This window comes from Chlorocebus sabaeus, chromosome 9, assembly GCF_047675955.1.
Source record: "Chlorocebus sabaeus isolate Y175 chromosome 9, mChlSab1.0.hap1, whole genome shotgun sequence".
Classification (NCBI taxonomy): domain Eukaryota; kingdom Metazoa; phylum Chordata; class Mammalia; order Primates; family Cercopithecidae; genus Chlorocebus; species Chlorocebus sabaeus.
Window position 1 is genome coordinate 67,157,760 of NC_132912.1, and position 24,394 is coordinate 67,182,153.

The 24,394-nt window shown below is 40.3% G+C and overlaps 1 protein-coding gene across 3 annotated transcripts in view; it reads right to left on the reverse strand.

The window, feature by feature from the left end:
* Positions 1 to 219: 219 nt before the first annotated feature.
* The window catches only part of FAM149B1 (family with sequence similarity 149 member B1), a 78,352-nt gene continuing 54,177 nt past the window's right edge, over positions 220 to 24,394 (reverse strand). For all 3 annotated transcript variants that reach the window (XM_007963088.3, XM_007963085.3, XM_038009064.2), the window contains 7 exons: positions 13,506 to 13,630; positions 11,158 to 11,261; positions 8,563 to 8,787; positions 6,788 to 6,911; positions 6,413 to 6,538; positions 2,406 to 2,478; positions 220 to 880 (listed from right to left, as the gene is read on the reverse strand). In XM_007963088.3, coding sequence (XP_007961279.1) covers positions 807 to 880; positions 2,406 to 2,478; positions 6,413 to 6,538; positions 6,788 to 6,911; positions 8,563 to 8,787; positions 11,158 to 11,261; positions 13,506 to 13,630 — 851 coding nt within the window. In that variant the 3' untranslated portion in view covers positions 220 to 806. The remainder of the gene's footprint in view (positions 881 to 2,405; positions 2,479 to 6,412; positions 6,539 to 6,787; positions 6,912 to 8,562; positions 8,788 to 11,157; positions 11,262 to 13,505; positions 13,631 to 24,394) is intronic.

Here is a 24,394-nt window from a genome sequence, read left to right on the forward strand (position 1 = left end):
AACTTTTAGGGAATTATACTTTGGCCCAATAGTAGATTCTACAAATTATTTTTTGACTTACTTTCCTTAGAGTTGCAGGCGAATATCTGGCAAGGTGCATTTAATATTTGGAAAAAAGATATGACCAGTAACCTATTTTAGGAAGAAAATAAGCATAACCCGCCATCAGGTAGGCATCATAAGGTTGAACTGTCCTATCTAAAAAAATATGCAATATACTTTATTACATAAGTTACTTTAATGCTTAACATTTATGTCTTTAGTTACACACCCCTTCCATTTTAATCTGTTAATAGGGTAGGACATCTAAAGAGAGTTTTAGGAATGACGTCTGTTGGATGAGGTCAGATTTTTGACAGCAAAATGACTTAAAACTGAGTATAGCTCTCCAGAAATGAACACAAGCTGAAGTATTCTGAAGCCAGTGATATTGTCACTGATCATTTCCTGCTTTTTATGTATGTGTGAGCTCATCAAATCCTATATGATTGAACTGATCATTGTTAAGAGACAACATGAGCAGTGATTTGGCTATTATTCATTGTTGCATCTTTGGGTACAAACTTTTCTTTCCAATGGAATAGGTTAATTTCTGCTGAAAGAGACAGTAACTGGAGATAGAAAAAACACGCATGTCATTTTTGGCGGCTGTGCTGTTTTGTTCTTCAGTCACTTGTGCCAAAATCACCCTTCATGAAGATGGTTTCTAGTCGATCTTCTATACAAGCTCTACATCACTTGATGACTGAATACGGCTTCATGAAATCTCGTGTTTCCTGCAGCCTGACAGGTTCTTCTCATTTGCCTTATGGTCCCTTCCTGGTTCGAGAGACTGGTCCGCCTCTGCTTTGAGATTTTGTAGACCCATGTAACTGAGGACCTGTCAGATGACATAGAGTAACATTAGTAGGCAGTCTAGGTTTGATAATAACTCTCAAGTTTATAGCTAAGGGCTTTTTTGCTCCAGTTATGAATTGGACTTTCTTAAGGTATGAAAGCAGTGAACTAGTTTTGCAGAAGAGCCCACTAATTAAAAAGAACCAAGATGTCTGATTTACTCACTTCAGTGTTAACATTAGTTACACCTTTCTTTATTTTTTTGAGACAGAGTCTCGCTCTGTGGCCCAGGCTGGAGTGCAGTGGCACTGTCTCAGCTCACTGCAAGCTCCGCCTCCCGGGTTCACACCATTCTCCTGCCTCAGCCTCCCAAGTAGCTGGGACTACAGGTGTCCACCACCACACCCGGCTAATTTTTTGTATTTTTAGTAGAGATGGGGTTTCACTGTGTTAGGATGGTCTCGATCTGCTGACCTCGTGATCTGCCCGCCTCAGCCACCCAAAGTGCTGGGATTACAGGTGTGAGCCACCACACCCGGCCAGTTATACCTGACTTTCAATGTAGCTGAAATGATAGTTCAAATGCAGATCTGAAAGCAGAATCTGACGAAAGCATTCAAAGACTCTACCAGACAGTGCTACCGGGAACTGAGCTGGGAAATCACTTGGACTACAAAGATGGTTTGAGGCAGACTAGTTTTTTACTGTAGTTGCTGATTAATCTTATTAACAGGAAACATCTCAACTGTTCATTACTTATAAATTTACCTTGAGCATATATAAGAATGACCCTGATGGTGGTAAGACTGTCACAGGAAGAATTAAGACATCCTGCAACCTGGGCAACATAGCGAGACCCTGTCTGTACAAAAAATAAATTAGCTGGGCATGGTGGCACTGCTTATAGCCCCTTGTGGTAGGCTTAGGTGGGAGGATCCCTTGAGCCCAGGAGTTCAAGGCTACAGTGAGCCATGATCGTGCCACTGCATTCTGGCCCGATCAACAGAGTGAGACTGTCTCAAAAAAAAATCCCTCAATTTTCTCCCGTCACTTCTTTGTTAGTACATCTACAGAGTATAGTTTAAAGATAAAAAGAGTTAATGGGATAGAATCAGACTTAGCATATCCTGATGGTTTAGAATTTCTTTTCTTACCTTGGCCTAACAGATTAACTGATCAAAGCAGTTTAATCCATAGGAATATGACTTTTGCTTACATAACAAAATCCATGCCATGTTCTCAAAGAATATTTTGAACGTTATAATAAGGACTAATTTGGGTTAAACTTTTTAGATTAAAAATCAAAGCAGTTTACCAAAGTAGTGAGAAGTTAATTTACATGGTGTGAAGAAAACAAGAATCTGAAACTTTTTGGCTCTGAGCAATAGAACCCTCCTAGCTTTTTATTATACCCCATGTTCCAAAATGAATTTTAGGTGATTTACAAAGATATGAGAAAACAATAAATCCAAGAAAATCTGAAAGAAGGGGAAACAGATGTAGGAAAAAAGACAAAGGCTGGGTCTTAACCACACAGTAGTAAATAAGGGCCGTGGCTCCACCTGTACCTGCAGATCCCCTGCCAGGTCTGGCCTGATGCGGATACTCAACTGCACATGAGCGACGATACTGTGTATCCAGCTAAAAGAGAAAAAGAGGAGACACTTCTTAGGATGCAGCTTCTCACAAAGGATAATATTTATCAAGTTCACAGGAAAACCTTGAAATCAACAGTGTAAAAGGCATAGACTACCAACCTGAGGGAAAAGTCAGCTGAGTGCACTATGTTGAATTTCAAGTAGAAAACCCCAAGCCAGATGCCCACAAAGCCATTTATCATACAAATTGCATATTCCTCAATGTTACTACTATGCCGTTAAGAAAATCAGCATTTATAAATAATCCGTATGGTTTAATATTTCAGTTAGCTTCTAAGGGAGTTTGTCTGATTTCTTTTTGTTGGCTGCTGCATATATTTTAAATGAATGCTTTCATTTAAAACAGAACCAGCCTTTTCAGCAACATTGAAATACTTACGACTTTACCACCATACTGAAATTTAACTTTACATTTACTTTTTAGCATTATGAAATGCAAACATTTCACAGTTACCTCAAGGAATTAAAAATGTAGAGATATGACTAAAATATTAAAATGCAAATATCAGATAAAGCTATATATGACATCCTGCTGGGGCTTATGGATTAAAAACATCCCCCAGTAGTTCCCTTGAGAGAGCACTAAAATCAAGAGATTTCAGGAAGTTTTTTTCTGGTGAAGCCCCTATATTTTAGAGATCAAGGGTCAGCAAACTTATTTTTTGTAAAGGGCCAGATAGTTATTATATTAGGCTTTGTGGACCATAGGGTGGTTGTTGCAACTACTCAGCCTTGCTGTTATGGTATGAAGGCAGCTATAGACAGCACATAAACACATGAGCTTGGTGGCACTGTTCCAATAAAAGTTTATTTACAAAACAAGGTGGTAGGCCGAGTGAGTAGCCCAGGAACTGTAGTTTACTGGCCCCTATTCTAGATGAAAACAGCAAGGAGCGAAGTGCTAGTCTGTAGTGCCAGGCCCAGGACTCACAGCTAGCATTCTTTTTTTTTGGAGACAGAGTCTTCTCGGTCTGTTGCCCAGGCTGGAGTGCAATGGCACAATCTCGGCTCACTGCAACCTCCGCCTCCCCGGCTTAGCCTCCTGAGTAGCTGGGATTATAGGTGTGCACCACCATGCCTGGCTAATTTTCTTGTATTTTTAATAGAAATGGGTTTCACCATGTTAGCCAGGCTGGTCTCAAACTCCTGACTTCAGGTGATCTGCCCACCTCACCCTCCCAAAATGCTGGGGTTACAGGTGTGAGCCACTGTGCCTGTCTCACAGCTAGCATTCTTAATAAACTGAGCAACTATCTATCTCCCTTTTTATGACAGCAAATGGGGAGAGAAATGGTAAGTAATTTTTACTTTGTTTTTTGTTATAAACCTAAAGAGAAGACTGAAATGTTTTCATCTGTTCGGTTTTATTCCTAAAGCAATAAAAAATTAAACATTTTTAGCCATGTGCAGAGGTGCACACCTGTAATCCCAGCTACTTGGGAGGCTGAGGTGGGAGGATCACTTGAGCCCAGGAGTTTGAGGCAGCAGTGTGCTGATTGCACCACTACACTCCAGCCTGGGTGATGTAGTGAGACACTTGTCTCTTAAAAAAATGAAATGTTTGGCTGAGAGTGGAGTGGTGGCTCACACCTGTAATCCCAGCACTTTGGGAGGCCAAGGTAGGGGGATCACTTGAGATCAGAAGTTGAAGACCAGCCTGGGCAACTTGGAGAAACACTCTCTACTAAAAAAATACAAAAATTAGTTGGGTGTGGTGGCAGATGCCTGTAGTCCCAGTTACTCAGGAGGCTGAGGCAGGAGAATCGACTGAACCCAGGAGGTAGAGGCTGCAGTGAGCTGAGATTGCACCACAGCACTCTAGCCTGGGCGACAGTGGGAGACTCCGTCTCAAGAAAAAAAAAAAGTTTGAGAGAATCTAGCTGTGTAATACAATCATTAAGTACTACTTAATAAATGTTCTATATCAGATTATGAGAAGGCACATTCAGTAGAAGTTCTCAAACTTTCTAGGGTTCACACTGAACCCCAAGAATCAGAAATGCTCCTGTTTCCTTTTTGTTGTTTTTGGTGAGTTTCTCCCTAAGTCAACCTTGTGGGGTCTACTAGGTTGAACAGTGTTCCCTCAAAATTTATGCCCACCTGGAACTTGTGAATGTGACCAAGTTTGGAAATAGGGTTTTCACAGATGAATCAAGGTAAAGTCACACTAGATTAGGGTGGGCTCTAAATTCAGCAACTAGTATCTTTATAAGAAAAGGGAACCCTGGACACAGACACACAGGGAGGAAAGCCATGTAAAGACAGAGGCAGGCTGGGTGTGTGGCTCATGCCTGTAGTCCCAGCACTTTGGGAGGCTGAGGTGGGAGGATCACTTGAGCCTCAGGGTTTGAGACCAGTCTGGCCAACATAGTGACACCCTATCTCTACAATATAAAAAATTTAGCAGGGCGTAGTGGCATGCGCCTGTAGTCGCAGCTGCTCAGGAGGCTGAGGTGAGATGATCACTTAAGCCCAGGAGGTTGAGGCTGCAGTGAGCTGTGCTCTGCACTCCAGCCTGGGCAACAGAGTGAGACCTTGTCTTAAAAAAAAAAAAAAGGCCAGGTGCAGTGGCTCACGCCCGTAATCACAGCACTTTGGGAGGCTGAGGTGGGCAGATCACTTGAGGTCAGGAGTTCAAGACCAGCCTGGCCAAGATGGCGATACCCCCGTCTCTACTAAAAATACAGAAATTAGCTGGGCGCGGTGGTGGGCACCTGTAGTCCCAGCTACTGGGGAGGCTGAGGCAGGAGGATTGCTTGAACCCAGTAGGCAGGGGTTGCAGTGAGCTGAGATCGCACCATCGCACTCCACCCTAGGTGACGGAGCGAGACTCTGTCTCCAAAAAAAAAACAGAAATTGGGAGTGATGCAGCTGCAAGCCAAGGAACACCAGGGATCACAGGTGGTCACCAGAATCCAGGAAGAGACAAAAAGATTCTTCCCTAGACCCTGCAAAGGGAGCATAGCTCTGCTGACACCTTGATTTTTGAACTTTTCGTCTCTGGAACTGTGAGGAAAAAATTTCCGCTGTTTTAAGGCACCTAGTTGTTGGTCATTTCTTAAGTCCTAAGAAACTAATACAGAGGTCTTGGTGTTGATTATCCTTACCACTCTTCTCATAGAAGAAAAATTTTGCAGTGCTTTAGCCTGCTGTGGTTCAGGGGTCATAAGTTGGGACAAGTGTGCTGTAAATACCACCATCCCAAAAACTTCCAGGATGTGGGGTCCCTGGTTACTTCCCCAGGCTCTCCAAGCGCTCTTGCCACAAAGCAGATTATGTGGGGTCGAGCTCCCAGCCTACAAATGGGGAAGGTCAGTGCATGACCCCACTGCTGATAAGGGCTAGTAAATGCACAATAAATGGTAGGTAGTATCAGCATTTAAAACACCAGTAGAAAGAAAAAGTCCTAAACTGGGTGCAGTGGTGTGCACTTGTAGTCCCAGCTACTTGGGAGGCTAAGGCAGGATTGCTTGAGTGCAGGAGTTCCAAGTCTAGTCTGGCCAACATGGCAAGAGCCTGCTTCTGAAAAAAATTTTTTATTAAAAGTCCCAACCCACTCATCCATCAGGACTCATCATAATCTGAGACCACTTTTGATGTAATTCCAGAAGAAAAGGGTTACACAATGAAGTTATGCTTATCTGACATGCACTGGGATTTAATATTCTTGCTTGTGGTCAGACATATCTAAGTGTTAAATTGCTTAGAATTTGTGATTTCTGTATAAGACATTAAAGAATAGGCATCAGGGACTAGTGAGAATTTGAACAAAATGTATTTATAACACTTTTTATTGGAAACTCAACTTTTATTCTGAGTTAAGCCTCTAGATAAAGTCTTAAGTCTGCCAAACTAGTATTCCCCCACGTTTTCTTTCCCCAACTATCAAGACCATTCTAGGAAGTATGTCACTCTACCAAAAATGATTGAGTTGTGTTGGGCCTGGAGAGAAAGTCGGGCAAAAGGAGCCTTTCTTGTGGCTGCTGATAATTAGGTTCATCCACCACCGCACTTTGAGCTCGAGTAGAGTCGCCATGGGGTTTCTGTAGAGGAGACAGAAGTTACAGAAACAGTGAAAACTATCTGTAGTGTGGTATGTAGTTAAAAACCCTATCGACCATGGCAGATATGATAAGTGCAGGCCAAACAGCTCCAATTCCACGTCATAAATTATCACACTGTTTGTACTTTTGACAAAACACAGTATAAATCAAGATCATGGCACAGATCCTGCAGAATTACTGCCCATGAGGTTGTATGGTAAGTACATGGAGAAGCAATAAGAAACATACCGTCTGTCTTTGTGGCCCCACAGTGCTCACATGTTCCACTTCAGCTGTGCCAATAGGTGGTAGCAGATTATTTCGACTCAGGGGCATTGGTGAGGGAGAGGAGAGCGAGTCGGCTGCCACTGGGCTGCAGATACCACCAACAAACACCAAGGTATGAAAGCATGAAGTTATAACAATACCAGCAAATTGATTAGAAATCAGATAAATGAAGCAGATGAGTTTAATGTGCACAGAAAGCTTTAGGCTGCCTATGTTTTTAAGTAGAGATCTCAGGATTTTTGGAAAATTAGTTTTTAAAATAGTGTTTTCTGATTTTGTTTTGAAGCTCTGTACTCTGGGTATACAACAGAAGCTGACCTTTTCTCTCCCACAGAACTGGAATAAAACATTTGTCCTTATCTGGTATTGCACTTCTCTGCTGATTTAGATTTGTAAATTCCCAGCTGATGATGGAATTCTTGACAGTTGTGGACCTTCTGGTTATCCTTCTCCCTAATAACCATAGTTCTTGGGTAAAGTTCCTAAACCTTTATTCCCTTCAGTAGGATCTGGAGCAGCTTGCAGTATTCCTCATCCTTAAGACAGTAATTGAAACTGAATGATACTTTCATGCCCCAGAAGTAATAAAGCAACTTACTTTTCAACTTTGAAAAAAAGTACTGTAAGAAGGAATGAGAGATTAATCATACATCAAGACTACTCATCCCCAAATGAATGAATTTATAGCTCTGTTGGTATAGATATATCTACATCCACATAATAATGCTTAACTTGGAAGCTGAATTGAAAACACTGCTGTGGCCTTATTATCTCATACCTTTGAGGATATTTTTAGAAACTAATCATCCTAAGACATTTTGTCAATCAACAGCTAAAAGAATTGTATGTTTAAAATTGGTTCCTAGGTATTTTTTGCATGATGAGGCTCAGAGTGTGTAGTGAATGAAGGGTGGGAAAGGAGATTAATTTTAGTGTCACTTCCTAGGAAGTGGTAAGGGATATTTTTCCTGGTATGTAAGCAACTCCTTATCTGAGGTTTATAAAGTTTTCATTGTCAATGGAATAAACGGATCCCAATGGTGCAGAAAAACCTTAAAGGGGAATTAACTTATTTTGGAGTGAATTTCACTAAATATGTTCCCACCATGGAAAATGTTTGATTAAATAAATAGGTTCTTTATTCCTTTTGTAACCCCAATATAGTATTCTAGCCAACATTTTATTTTTACAAATAGACATAGAACTCTTTAGCTAGATCAACAGAAAGATTCAGTATCTATTTCATTAAAATTTAACCCCTGCTGGGTGCAGTGGCTTACGCCTGTAATCTCGGCACTTTGGGAGACTGAGGCAGGCAGATTGCTTGAGCTCAGGAGTTTGAAAACAGCCTGGGCAACATGACAAGACCCCTGTCTCTACTAATAACACAAAAAATAAGCCTGGCATGGTGGCACCACGCGCCTGTGGTCCTGGCTACTTGGCAGGCTGGGGTGGGAGAACCACTTGAGCCCAGAAGTTGAGGCTGCAGTGAACCATGATCATGCCACTGCACTCCAGCCTGGGCGACAGGAGTGAGACTCTACCTAAAAAAATAAAATAAATTTTAACCCCCCTAAAAAATTTTGTATTGGATCTAAACCCATGGGCAATCTGTCATAAGACTACTTAATGATTAGTTTCTAGGCATAGATTTCAGTTTTAGGTTTAAATTAACTCTGTATGTAAACTGAATTAGTTTTACCACGGTTTCCAGAAGTTCTGCTTTTGAAACCTACACTCGGGCTCCTCTGAGGATTTCTTCCATAGGTCTTGGTGTTCCAACGCGTGAATGGCTCGTGCTGATCGGATGAAGGGTTCGTGGCGGTGGATTGCGTCTCCTGGTGGACTGCACTGTGTATGACAGAGATGATGTACTAAACTCCACAGCTCGATTTGGCCAATTTCGAGTTGAAAGGATGGTACTGGACCCAGGCCTCATAAGTAGCTTGTCATCAAGATCTCTAGTAGCCAAATCAGAAACCCACAATGAAGTAAAGATCACTATGTCAGGAAGACAAGACTCACGGGGTAAAAAGCCTTAGACTAGAAACTACACTTAGGGGGAAATAAAGCAAAAATTAAAACCTTTCAATAAGTAACACTAGTTTCCAGATGGTACTCTAGCTAAGGTGTGAGAATCTATTCATTATTTCAATCATAATTTACTAGAATGGACATTTGGGAAAGCAAGTCCGTTATCCACCTGCCATCACAGTCACTTTTAGTTACCAGTGAAGGCAAGCCTGAAGGACACCTACTACAAAATGCTTCCCAAAAATTGCCACAGGCTGATTTTTACTCTGTCTGAGGCATTCTTTTGTGCTGAAAGATTGTCACCAGAAAGACAACTGAAAGACAGATACTGCTGCTTGGGAGCAGTTGTGGCACCAGTGTGGCTCCCACTGTAGAGACTGAAGTGCTGAGCAAGTTGGAGCTGGCAGGGATTTGAGTTTGGGTTCCTTGGAAAGCTGGGAGTGGGCAAAGGGTCTTGTGCTGCCCAGAGCCAGAGCTGTGGGACCACAGTAGCCCCATCTGCCTCAATAACTGAACTATAACCCTCTTCTGTAAGTCATCCAATAAATAAAATACCACACCTAAACAGTTCAGTAGCTTAAATACTGGCCTACAGATTCAGGTATATTTTGTATTTTTTTTTTTAAAGCAAGTGACTATTTTAAGACATCTAAGAGTATCTGCACAATTAAATGGAAGAAAAGTGAATAAAGCAGCTAAGCTCTGCCGTTTGCTCCTACAGCTTTCAGCAAGTTCCTCAACCTTTCAGTCCACTTTGGTGTCCTCTAGTGCAAAACATGGCACCGTGCTTGGAGGACTGTGAAGGGATGCTCCCCATCAAGGAATAGGGCTAAACCTGGAGACTGTTCTGGTCTTCCTGCCTCTGTAGCAATTCACTTATGCCTTCTTTTTTTTTTTTTTTTTTTTTTTAAACACACCCTAACTGCTTTCTAATTACAAAAGGTTTAGGCTTTAGCTGCCCTATGTTCACCTTTATTTTGTTCTATGAACTTCTGGATTTGATTGTCATCTCTAGCCAGGTGACTTTTAGATCAGTCTCCAGATCCGACCTCTTCCACATTTCCAGTAAGATGGCCCATCACTGAAAACACACCCCAAAAGAAACCCATCTTTTCTAACACAGGCTTCTCTCAAGCTTGAAATCTGAGATAACTTTGATTCCTCTATTTCTATAGAATTTCACTTATTTGACGATATCTCCCAAAATAGCTCATTCCTTTCTCACCCTGTGTGGCTGCACAAGTGGAGACCCTTAGTAGCTCACGCGTGGATTCCTGCATTGACCCCTTACCTTCAGTTCCTTCCACTCCATCCATTTACACTGCTGTGAAATCGATCTTTCAGATTCCTGATTTAAATATATGTGCTCCCAAACCAAAACTCATACATTGTTGGAAGGAGTGTAAAATGGTACAACTCCTTTGGGAAACCATATGGCAGTTTCCTATGAAACTGAACATATACCTGTCCTATGACCCTTTCATTTCTAGGTATCAACTCAAGAGAAATGAAACTGTAAAACCACAAAAAAGACCTATACAAGAATATTTAGAGTACCTTTATGTGTAATACCTCTAACCTGGAAATGACCTGTGTTAATTAACAGGAGAGCAGGTAGATAAATCGTGTGTATTCTTACAACAGAATACTACTCAGCAAGGGAGGAGGTCATACATAACATGGATGATCCCAAAAACACGGCACTCAAAGCCCTCCACAATCTGGTCCTAACATTCATTATTAGTTCCATAGTCACTTCTTTCCTGCTAACCACACCATGGCCTATTAATTTTAGAAGATTGTCAATTATCTTTGATCACAAGCATTAAAGTTCTGACCTATCTTCCATTCTTCTATCTCAAAAATGATCTTTCCAAAGTATTTTGTATTTTCTTATCTCCAAACCTTTCCCCATATCATTCCTCCTACCTAGAATTCCCTTACTGCTCTCCTTTGCTTATCTGAAGCCCCATCTTTCAAGGACAAGTTAGAAACCTACACTTACCACCAGAATGCTTTGGAGCTGTCACAGCACTCATTCTGGACAGCACACACATGGCACTCAGTTACAAAAGTGCCACATATGGTTAGGTGTCTTTTTACCCATGTATGTCTTCTCTTTCCAGTTATATTAGCCCCCTGATGGTGGAGAACATATCCCTTGGATGTTTTACTCCACAGGAGTTTTTGTGGTTGCTTGGTCAGCACTCAGTACATGCATACTGATGATAAACTGATTTTGCTTTCCCTCTATTTCCCTTTTACACTGTATAGTCTGAAAATGTTGAACTTCTTACAGGAGCTTGTCCATTAGGGAGAGATTTCTTGGCTGTAGAGGCATCCCATGAACCAAGAGACCATTCACATTTGGCTGATGACTGCTTGCTTGACAGAGACTCATCTACATGTTGAAAGAAGACAGTACTCATGATCGGTTGGAGAAGACACCTGTTTGGTTTTCCAACTTTGCCAAAAGTTAATATTTCCAATTTGGTTATTTATACTTTTTCCCCATGCTTTAATTTTTGTAACATCTTGGGGCCCTTAGCTGGGGCCCCAAGTCAACTGTCCATGTGATAGGGTCCCTCCTTTCCTCTCCATTCCTAAATGACAGTAGGTGGGGGAAGCCTGATCAATCTGGATGAAAACAGTAGCCCTCTCATGGGGAGTGAGGACCTTTGTTGTTATGATTGTTTACATTAAAATATAAGAGAAAACTCAGACAAAATATGGAACAATAATAGAAAATAATAAGGGGAAACTCTAACTTAATCTCTTTCATTATCACATAATCCTGCACTCTGCAAACTAGTCCTTCTCTTTCACTACCTGTGGAGCAGGTCAGCCCTCAATGAAAACCTAAATCCTAAAGACTCTGTAGTAGGAGGTAAGCTTATCTGTTCTAATTTTAGCAGGATGTAATGTTTCTTTGACTGGCATTGCCCCCCTAGAGCCCTGCTTGTTTTCTCAGGTCATCAGCTCACTGCCTTTTCTGGCAATCTCCGCTGCCACAGAATGTATTTTCCTTCCTCTTTCTCTTCAGAATGTTTGAGTTAACTCTTCGCCTTCCGTAGGTCATCAGTGACCAGAATGTCTAACTATTCAGGGCTTAAGTTACTAAACCACAGCCACAACAGTTCAACATGCAGAAGTGCTTTACTACCACGAAAGGAACATTAATTTACCTGGTTCATCCCTGGTGTGATGACTTACGAGCCTTCCTAATTTTCTCTTCCTTTTTTTTTTTGAGACGGAGTCTCGCTCTGTCACCCAGGTTGGAGTGCAGTGGCGTAATCTCGGCTCACTGCTACCTCTGCCTCCCAGGTTCAAGTGATTCTCCTGCCTCAGCCTCCAGACTAGCTGGCACTAAAGGTGCCTGCCACCATGCCTGGCTAATTTTTGTATTTTTAGTATAGATGAGGTTTCACCATATTGGCCAGGCTGGTCTTGAACTCCTGGCCTCAAGTGACCCGCCAACCTTGGCCTAATTTTCTTTTTAAATACCTGTTTTGTAAATCCAGCTGCACAACATCTGGCCAATATACCAACACCTTTCTCTCTCTTTTTTTTTCCCCCAAAAGTAACACCAGGAAACTGTTGTGTAGGAACTGAGATACATGCATCATTACACAGGGATAAGACCAACCTCATCTGCCTCCTGCAAGAAATACTATCTTTGTGCTTGTTCAGACTCACTTGAAATAGCTTTTCTCTTTGTTTTTGTTTGATGTTTATACCTGGTTTATGAGTACTAAACATCCAAAAGGCAAAAAAGTTAACAGATTTAAATATTAAAAAACAAAAACAGGCTGGGTATGGTGGCTAATCAGGAGGCTGAGGTGGGAAGGTGGCTTGAGCCCAGGAATTTGAGACCAGCCTGGGCAACACAGTGAGACTCCTGTCTCTAAAAAACAAACAGGGACAGGGTGCGGTGGCTCATGCCTTTAATCCCAGCACTTTGGGAGGCTGAGGTAGGCGGATCACATGAGGCCAGGAGTTCGAGACGGGCCTGGCCAACATGGTGAAACTCTGTCTCTACTAAAAATACAGAAATCAGGAGTATGGTGGTGCACATCTGTAATCCCAGGTACTCAGGAGGCTGAGGCATGAGTACTGCTTGAACCTGGGAGGTGGAGGTTGCAGTGAACCGAGATCATGCCACTGCACTCCAGCCTGGGTGACAGAGCAAGACTCTGTCTCAAAAAACTGGAAAAAAAAAAAAAAAAAAAAAAAAAACCAGGGTGGGCCAAGTTGATGGAAAAAGGAAGGAAAAACTCAAAAGGAAGGAGGCATTCCAAGGACAGTGTGAAGGCTGTGAGAATCTAAGATGAGTCATTTTTATCATAAGGGTATCCTCCACTCTTCCCAAAACAGACTTAGGCTGACCGCATGGTTGATTCTAGGTTGCACAACTTATGGATGCCTCAGAAGAGCTGACTGAGAAGTATTTATCAACTCTAATTTGCTATTAATATTTTAAACTGAAACTGACCAATGCAAAGAGTCACTGGATTATTATGATAAACACATAACTCTACTAAAACATATTGAGTCAGAAATCATACAAGTAAGGCAAACAACTCTGAGCAAATTTCCTCTGGTGAGAGTAGCCCTGTGGTCTCCAACTGATCCCTCCGAGGCTTACCGGATTTGAGGTAATGGACAGCACCTTAGACTGTGGCACTCGTGGTAACACCAAAGGATGTGGTTCACTCAGCACACATGAACTTTCTGAATCGGGTCTGGTAATTGCAACATCACTCTCATCATCTGGGCAAAGGAACAGAATATATTATCCATGGATAATCTTCTGGCCCACAGCAACAGTATTGTGAAAAAAGATCTCTCCTGAGAATTCATAATCTCAAACAAGGCTTCACTTACCTTTGCAGCCCAATTTTATACCACCTGCATGGTTCAAAAAACCCCTCCACCCAAGACTAGTTGAAAGTGGTTTCCCAGGCTGATGATGCCTACTGGTACTGGCGGAAGGAGAAAAAGATCTCTAGGGCACAGTTGTCCCACACACCTTTGGAGTTGACGGAAATGTTTTGCAACTGTGCTGTCCAGTGTGGCAGCAGCCACCACCCTCCTGTAGCTATAGAGCATTTAGAATGTGGCTAGGGAGTGAGGAACTGATTAACTTACAGCCAAACGTGGCTGGTGCCTACTCTATTGGACAGCGTAGCTCTAGGGAAACCTTCATTAATCCAGATCTCAATTCCCACAGGTAAAGTTATGAGATTAGAAACCATTGTTAAGAATCACATCCACGAAGAAACAAGGCATCTTGAAAAAAAGCAAGCAGACAAAACATAATCAGATCAGTAAGGACTTCAGAAATTGGAATTGACAGATGTAGAATGTAAAACAAAAGCAGAAATAGAAAATACGACTAAGAACAAGACACCATAAAAATGACCAAGCAGGCTGGGCATGGTGGCTGACATCTGTAATCCCAGAACTTTGGGAGGCTGAGGCAGATTGCTTGAGGCCAGTAGTTCAAGACCAGCTTGGGCAACATAAGGAGACCCCCATCTCTACAAAAAAAAAATTAAAATTAGCTGGGCATGGTGGCATATGCCCTTGGTCCCAGCTACTTGGGAAGCTGAGGTGGGAGGACAGCTTTAGCCCAAGTGATTGAGGCTGTAGTGAGCTCTGATGGCCCCACTGTGCTCCAGCCTGGGCAACAGAGTGAAACCGTGTTTCAATAAATAAAAATACAAAATATTTTTCTTCATTAATGTAGACTGTAAAACTGTCTTGATTAAAAGTTAAAATGATTACAAAAACAAGTTATAAATATATGATTACATTTCACCAGAGTTTTATACACTTTGAGGTTACAGTTCACAGACCATGTAGTCCTATTGTATATATTGCAAACCTGCATGCAGTTAGGCTTTTCTCCTCACACAAAGGTTGGGAAAGTTGCTCTAATAATAGAGATAGGTTTGTACCAGCACCTGTCAGTTTGTTCTAACAACAATGAACCAACTGGTCTGTAACAAAGCCAAAACTGCAAGTGTTCTCTTTCTATAATTCCAGTTATTATAATAAAAAGTAATGACAATAGCTAACATTTATTGAGCTCTTAAATATTCCAGGAACTACTCTATATACTTTCATGTAACTGGTTTATTTCTTAAACAATCCTATGAAATAGATATTAGTATTTATACTCATTTTATAGATAAACCGAGGCTCAAAGAAGTTAAGCAACTGGCCAAGAATCTAAATAAAGTTAGTGTCAGAGCCAGTGGTCAAGCCCAGGTTGTCTGGCAACAAAGTCGGTATCTTTTTTTTTTTTTTGAGACGGAGTCTCGCTCTGTTGCCCAGGCTGGAATGTGGTGGCGCAAGCTCTGCTCACTGCAAGCTCCACCTCCCGTGTTCACGCCATTCTCCTGCCTCAGCCTCCCAAGTAGCTTGGACTACAGGTGCCCAATGCCACGCCCGGCTAATTTTTGTATTTTTAGTAGAGACGGGGTTTCACCATGTTAGCCAGGATGGTCTTGATCTCCTGACCTCGTGATCCACCCACCTTGGCCTCCCAAAATGCTGGGATTACAGGCGTGAACCACTGCACCCGGCCCAAAGTCTGTACTTTCAATCATTATATGACACTGCTTCTTATGGGGATCATGTTGTAGAGCAGGGTTGGCAAACTATAGCCCATGGGTCAAATCGGGCCTACTACTTAAAAAAAAATTATTATGGTAAAATACACATAACTTACCATTTTACACTCATGTTACTTGACAACAGGGATACCTTCTGAGAATGGCATTATTAGGTGATTTTGTTGTTGTGTGAATGTCTGAGTGTATTCACACAAACCTAGGTGGTACAGCCTATTACACACCTAAGCTAAATGGTTTCACCTGCTGCTCCTAGGCACAGGCCTGTACAGCATGTTACTGTACTGATTACTGGAGGCAACTATAACACAATGGTAAGTATTTGTATATTTAAATGAGCCTGAACATAGAGTACAATAAAATTATGGTACAAAAGACAAAAATGGTACACTGGTATAGGTTACTTACCATGAATGGAGCTCACAGGAATGAAAGTTGCTCTGAGTGAGTCACTGAGTGAGTGGTGAGTGAATGTGAAGGCCTAGGTCATTACTGTACTGTCTATAAACACTGTACACTTTGGTTATACTACAATTTTTAAAATTTCTTTTTCTTCAATAAATTACCTTTAGTTGTACTTTTTGACTTTATAAATTTATTTTTTTAACTTTTTGATCCTTTTGAAATAACAGCTTAAGACACAAAACACTGTACAACTGTACAAAAATATTTTTATTTCCTTATTCTATGAGGTTTGCCTATTTTTTAATTAATTTTTACTGTTTAATCTTTTTGTTAAAATCCAAGACACAAACACACACATTAGCCTAGGCCTATATAGGGTCAGGATCATCAATATCACTGTCTTCCACCTACCGATCCTGTCCCACCGGAAGATCTTCAAAGGGTGTGTAACACACATGGAGCTGTCATCTCCTGTGATAACAATGCCTTCTTCTGGAATACCTCCTGAAGGACCTACCTGAGGCTATTTTACAGTTAACTTTAAAAAACATGGTAGGAGAACACTCTAAAATAATGATAAAAATATAGTATATACATAAGCCAGTAATATAATTGTTTATTATGAAGTATATGTACTGTACATAATTGTTTACACTGTATGTTTATATGACTGGCAGTGCAGTAGGTTTGTTTATATTAGCATCACCACAAACACATCAGCACATCAGTAATGAGTTGTGCTTTGACTTTATGACAGCTACAATGTCATTAGGTGATAGGAGTTTTTCAGCTCCATTATAATCTTACGAGACCATCATATATGTGGTCCAACGTTGACCAAAATGTCATTATGCCACACATGACTGTATACAATTCAGCAGCATTAGTTACATTCATCATGATGTGCAACCCTTACCTCTAGTTAAATAACTTTTTTATCACCCCAAAAAGAAACCCCATACGAATGCCTGTTTTTGAAAATAACGTTGTGGCTGGGCGCGGTGGCTCACACCTGTAATCCCAGCACTGTGGGAGGCCGAGGTGGGTGGATCACCTGAGGTCGGGAGTTTGAGACCAGCCTGGCCAACATGGTGAAACCCCATCTCTACTAAAAATACAAAAATTAGCCGGGGGTGGTGGCGGGCTTCTGTAATCAGAGCTACGCGGGAGGCTGAGGCAGGAGAACCACTTGAACTCAGGAGGCAGAGGTTGCAGTGAGCCAAGATCACACCACTGTACTCCAACTTGGGCAACAGAGCTAGACTCTGTCTCAAAAAAACAAGAATTAAAAAAAGTAATAATCATTTGTTTATTCTCATAGTGGTATAATATTCCATTGTATGAATATATCACGTTCTACTGTTGATGGACATGTGGGTAGTTTCTGATGTATGTTTTCTAGCATATAGTGATATTATTCATGAACATTCTTGCACATATCTTTTGGTGAACATATGTACTGAGTATATACTACTGTACACAGCCAAGCCCAATCATTTACATCTTATTTATGGCTGCTTTCATGCTACAAGGGCAGAGTTGAGTAGTTGCAACAGAGACTGTATGGCTGTCAAAGACTAACCATAGTCTTGTATAGTCAAAGACTATACACCGGCCTCTGTATAGACAGTAGTTTCCTGACCCCTGTTTTAAGGTATTTCAGTCAACCTACTAAAGGCCAATTAGAGATCCTCCAGCTCCATTTCATAATGTCTTGTTTTTAGACTTTAGTCTCAAAATTACAGTTATAATACAATAAAATAATCTTAATGTATGAGTGCACAGAAAAATAAAAGAATATTAATTCACAGCCCAACACTGGTAAATTGTGAAAGGTGAAATAAGATTTTATCTGGTACATGGTGGTTGATATACTGAAACCAGGAGTTCCTTTGTTTATTACCAGGGTTTATTATTATGGGAGTCTGGGTATGACTCTGGACTTTTTTTTTTTTTTTTTTTGAGACGGAGTCTCGCTCTGTGGCCCAGGCTGGAGTGCAGTGGCCGGATCTCAGCTCACTGCAAGCTCCGCCTCCCGGGTTCACGCCATTCTCCTGCCTCAGCCTCCCAAGTAGCTGGGACTACAGGCGCCCGCCACCTCGCCCGGCTAGTTTTTTGTATTTTTTAGTAGAGACGGGGTTTCACCGCGTTAGCCAGGATGGTCTCCATCTCCTGACCTCGTGATCTGCCCATCTCGGCCTCCCAAAGTGCTGGGATTACAGGCTTGAGCCACCGCGCCCGGCCTACTCTGGACTTTTAATTACTACCTGTCCCGTGTCTCAAAAAAATTAACCTCGTATAATATAAACTGGTTCATTTTAAAGAGAGTGCTAGTCCTGTTCTCTAATACAAGCTTTAGAAAACAAAAACAAAAACAAAACCTAACACACATACAACATAGTGGCTTAAAAATAAACCCACGAAGACCACACATCAAGGGTGGCAAATGTGGAGCAACTGGAATTCACACAATACTGGAGAGGCTGTAAGTAGGTATAACCACTTTGAAAATTCTTTTGGCCGTATCCACGGAAGTTAGAATAGCATATCCTCTGACCTAGCAATTCTACCCGTATGTATCTAGTACTTAAGTTCATCAAAAGACATATACAAAAATATTCATAATAGTATTATATTCTAGACAAACCACCCACATATCCATCAACAGTAGGGTGTGATATAGTCATACAATGGAACACTATAAGCAATGGGAATAAACTTGTTGCGAACAAAATGTAACTGAATAACAAACATAATATTGAATAAAAGAAACCAGATGCATAAGGGTATATACTGTATGAATCCATTCTTACAAAATTTTAAAACAGGCAAAATTAATCTGTGTTGTCGGAAGTCAGGATGAGGTTACTCTTGTGGGGGCAGGATTAAGTAGCTGACTGAGAGAAAGCATGAGAAGGGCTTCTGGAGTACTGGCAACATTCTGTTCTTGATCTAGGTGCTGGTCATACAAGTATACTGTTTTTCTTTTTAGAGACAGGGTCTTGCTCTGTCATCCAGGCTGGAGTATATTGGCACAGTCATAGCTTACTGCAGCCTCAAACTCCTGGGATTAAGGGATCCTCCTGCCTTAGTCCCCTGAGTAGCTAGGACTACAGGCATGTACCACCACACCCTGGCTAATTATTTTTATTTTTTGTAGAGACAAAAAAATCCTCAAGCTTGATGTAAACTTACTTTATAATTTTCTATGTGTATATTACACTTTAATAAAAACTTTGTTTTCCCTTTTACTCCTGGCAAGCTGTGATTAAATAAAAAGTTTAAAAATGTTGGACTTCTGCTTCCAGCCAAGATGGAGTAACATGAACTGGGTTTACTCTCCTGCTTAAAACAATCAATAAAACAATGAAACAATGGCTTTCAAGACACTGTACATCAGATAATGAAAGTTAGTAAACCCTGAGATGATAAATGAGACTGGACCTGCAATTGCCTTGAAAAAGTTTCCAAGATATGGCATAAAGAGTGGGAACTGAGGCACAAGCCTGGTGGACTCCCCTGAGTTGAGAGTCCAGAGACCAAGGCAGCTCGGATTCATAGAACAGAGTATCTTAGAGAAGAGAAATACACAGGAAGAGAACCCATGATATCTGCAGAGGGTGGGGCATTGTTTGAGCATTCAAAAGGTACTGATCAGTGCACGTATGAGAAGAAGCCACCTGAGGCTAGGAAAACAAAAACAAAAACAAAAAAAACCTGAAAGATGAGAACAGTACCTGCTACTCACATGGAACAAGGAATACTGCCTGTTCCCACCCACCAGACCAGAAAAACTCAATTCATGGAGCACTGGGCAGAATAAGATCTTGCCTGAGCAGGTGGGTAATAATTAGCTCCAGACTGAACATTGCTCCAGACCTAACAAATCATAAAAGAAGGACCAGAATGGATCAAACTGTTTGCAAGTAACTTAATTGCATTTCAGAACAAAGCTCAAGAAAATAAGCAGTAATAAAAAGAAATTCATCCCTTAGTAAGGTAAAATTCACAATGTCTGAAATCTAATCAAAGATCACTAGGCAGGAAAATACAAGCCATAATGAAGAGAGTATCAACTGAAACCAACCTAGAATTAATACAGATATTCAAGTTATTCCACATTTTCAAAACATCAAATAGAGACATGGAAAATATATATGTCTCTCTCAAATCATACTTTGAGATGAAAATGAGAGCAGATTCAACATCATAGAAGATTAATGAACTTGATGGCATAACAATAGAAATTGCCCAGAATGAAATACACACAGAAAAAAAAAGAATACAAAAAATTTTTTTAAAGCATGAGTTACCTGAGGGATCAATGATCAAATGGACTAATTTATGAGTGACTGAAGTCCTGATGGATGATGAGGGACAGAAAAAAAAAATCTGAAGAAATAATGGCCGAAAGCTTTCCAAACAATGAAAACAAACCTATAGATCTATGAAGTTCAACAGACTCCAGGCAGAAGAAACATGAGGAAAACTACATTAAAGCACATCATAATCAAATTGTTCAAAATCAGTGATAAAGAGAAAATCTTAACAGCAGCCAGGAAAAAAAAAAAAAATACATGCACACAGGAACAAAGATAAGGATGACAACAAATTTCTTTTCAGAAACAATGCAAGCGAGAAGAAATGGACAGCATTTTAAAAGTACTAGAAGGCAAACTATTCACATAGAGTTCATAAAATTTCATTGCAAAAATGAAAGCAAAATAAAGAAATTTCCACATCTACAAAAGAAACAGTTCATCACTAGCAGACCCACATACAAGAAATGTTAATGGACATTTTTCAGGCTGAAAGAGTTTTTAAAAATTTTTTAAAGATTCATATAACATAAAATCCATCATTTTAACCATTTTAAAGTATACAGTTCAGTGGTTTTTAATATAGTCACAATGTTGTGCAATCACTACCACTATGTAATTTCAAAAAATTTCTATCACTCCCAAAAGAAACACGGTACCTTTCAATGTCCCTCTTCATCCATCCCCCAGTGAGCACTAAACTCTGTCTCTATGGCTCTGCCTATTCTGGACATTTCATATGAATGGAATCATACCATATACATCATGCTTTGTGATTGGCTTCCTTCATTTAGCATATTTTCAAGGTTCATCCGTGTTGTAACATGTATCAGTACTTAATTCCTTTTTATGGCTGAATAATATTCTATTGCATGGTGTACTAGTCTGCTAGGGCTGCCATAACAAAATAGCACTGATTGGATGGATTACACAATGGACATTTATTTTCTCACAGTTCTGGAGGCCAGAAGTCCAAGATCAAGGTGCTGTCCTGGCCTTCAGGTGGCCACCTTCTTTCTCTGTCCTCACATGGCCTTTTCTCCACATGTGTGTACAAAGAGATCTCTGGTGTCCCTTCCTCTTCTAATAAGGACACTAGCCCTATTGGATTAGGAGCCCACTTTTATGACCTCAGAACCTGAATTACCTCCCTAAAAGCCCTGTCTCCAAATACAGTCACTTTGGGGGTTAGGGTTTCCACATACGAATTTCAGGGGGGAAACAATTCATCCCATGACACATGGATAAACCAAACTTTGTTCATTCAGCAGCTGATGGACATTTGGGTTGTTTCCACTTTTTGGCTATTATGAATAATGCTGCTATAAGCATTCATGTTCAAGTTTTTGTATGGACATATGTTTTCAGTTCTCTTTTTTTATATACCTAGGAGTGGAATTTTCTTGGTCTTTTGACAATTTTGTGTTTAACATTCTAAGGAGCTGCCAAATTGTTTCCACAATAGCTGCAGCATTTTATATTCCCATTGCAATGTATGAGGGTTCCAATTTCTCCATATCTTTACTAACACTTGTTATTTTTCTTTTAAGAAATAAAATGTAATTAAAAATATATATACACATAGCCATCCTAGTGGCATTGAGGTGGTATCTCATTGTGGTTTTTATTTGCACTTCCCTAATGACTAACGATGTCATTAGGGAACAAAGACAACATCTTTCATGTGCTTATTGACCATTGGTATATCTTCTTTGGAGAAACATCTATCCAAATTAGTTGCCCATTTTAAAATAAAATTGCTTTTATTATTGAGTTGCAGTTCTTTAACTAGATCCTTATCAGTTATATGATTTCTAAATATTTTCTCTCATTTTACAGGTTGTCTTTTGCTTTCTTGATAATGTCTTTTATAGCACAAAGTTTTACATTTTGATGAAGTCCAAATTATCATTTTTTCTTTTGCTGCTCATGCTTTTGATGTCATATCTAACAATGTCATGTCAAATTCAAGGTCATGAAGAGTTACTCCTTTGTTCTGAGAGTTTTATGATTTTGGCTCTTAAATTTAGGTTCTTGATCCATTGTGAGTTGATTTTTGTATATGGTATGAAGTCAGGATTCAACTTCATTCTTTTCCATGTGAATATACAGTTGTTCCAGCATCATCTGTTGAAAAGACTATTCTTCACCCATTGAATGATCTTGGCACCCTTGAAAACTAATTGGCCACATATGTGTGGGTGTATTTCTGAACTTTTGATTCTATTACATTGATCTATTTGTCTGTCCTTATGCCAGTTTCACACAACCAGTTTTGATTACTGCAGTTTTGTCATGACTTTTTAAATCAGGAAGTGTGAATCCTCTAACTTTATTCTTTATAAATACCGTTTTGACTATTCAAAGTCTCTTGCATTTCCATATGAACTTCAGGATCACCTTGCCCATTTCTACAAAAAAGGCAGCTGGAATTTTGATAGGGATTGTACTGAAACTGTAGATCTATTTGGGGAGTAATAACATCTTAACAATATTAAGCCTTCCACTCCAAAAACATGCGATGTCTTTCATTTCTTTAGGTCTCCTCTAACTTCTTTCTATAATATTACATAATTTTCAGTGTGGAAGTCTTGTACTCCCTTGGTTACATTTATTTCTTTTATTCTTCTTGATACTATTGTAAATGAATTCATTTCTTAATTTCCTTTTTGACTATTGATAGAGGTTGATAGAATTTTGAGAAGCATGATAAAAAATGCATAAATTGCTGTGAACAGACTGAGAGCAGAAGTCTAGACCTGGAACATGTTATTGGTCACTGGAGGGAGACACTTGTTATTTAGTGGCAAAAAGCTTAGTGAAATGGTCTCCTGTGGTCTTGTAGAAAGCAAAACTTCTAAGTGATGATCCAATCCGTGTGTTGAAGGTGAGGCCCAAGTTTTTTCTTGCTGCTTATAATAAAATGTAAGATGAGAGAGAAAAATTGAGGGGAAAGCTGATCAACAAAAAGTAACCAGGACTTGATGATTTTGAAAATTCTCGGTCTCTCTAGAGGCTAAAAGATGCTAATACTGGACAGAGTGATCTAGAGAAAAAAAGGTGCGAGTAGACAGCCTTTTACTAACAGCTCAGAAAGACCAAAAGGTTAGAATATTCGCCCACACAAAGGGTCCCTTCAAGAGATCAAGGGTTGATCTTGAAGATCCTCTTAAACCACAGATAAGGGCTTTGTCTCTCAGCCAGCCGTTCAAGCAGGACCCTAAGATAGGGAAGAAATGATCTGAAAAGATACAGATGTGGCTCTTGTCTAATTTGGTAAACCCCACTGATACCATGAAGAGCCAGAAAGTTTTTGAGAAAATTATTTCAACAGGAAAACTGCCAATTTGGACTAAAGGGACAGAGTCACTACAAAATGGAATAAAGTTGTCAGACCCCCAAAATTCTACTGGCAAGAAACAGACTGATAAAACCACTTAGCTATAAACACATGTTACCATTCATGAAAAAAGGAAAGATGATACAGAGGGTGAAACCAGGCACCCTGAGAATGGAGCAAAGAACTGCGGAGGATTAGTCCCTTGAAACTTAGTCATGGAACTTCCAGTATTTACCCAGCTGGATTTCAGAATTGCTGTGAACCCTTTTTTTAACCTTCCATTCCCTGCTGCTTTTAACTGTACTGTCTATAACTGTTATCCTTTGCCTGTCCCACTCTTGTATGCTGGGTGTGTTGGCGTCAGACAACTTGTCTCTTTAGTTTCACAGATCTACAAATGGAGAGAAATTGTGTATAGAACCTGTACTGAATGGATTACATCTAGGAACATCATCCACACCAGGACCTGATTTAGATGATAAGATTCCAGACCTTTGAGCTGATGCTACAATGGGATGGGACTCTTGAAAACCTTGGGAGTGAGGTGAATGTATTTAGTATGTGGAAGAACATGAATCATTGAGGCATGTAGTAGACAGACACTAAGGTGGCCCATGCATGATTCCTACCTCTTGGTGTTCATGCCTACGTGTAATCTCCTCACTCTGAGTGTGGGCAAGACTTGTGACTTGCTTCAGACCAACAGATAATGGTAAAGGTAATGGGATGTCATTCCCATGATCACATTATATTATATAGGCTTTTGTCTTGTCAGTCTTTCTTCCTGGCTTTGAAGAATAAAGCTGACATAAATACTACAGCTATAAGGAAC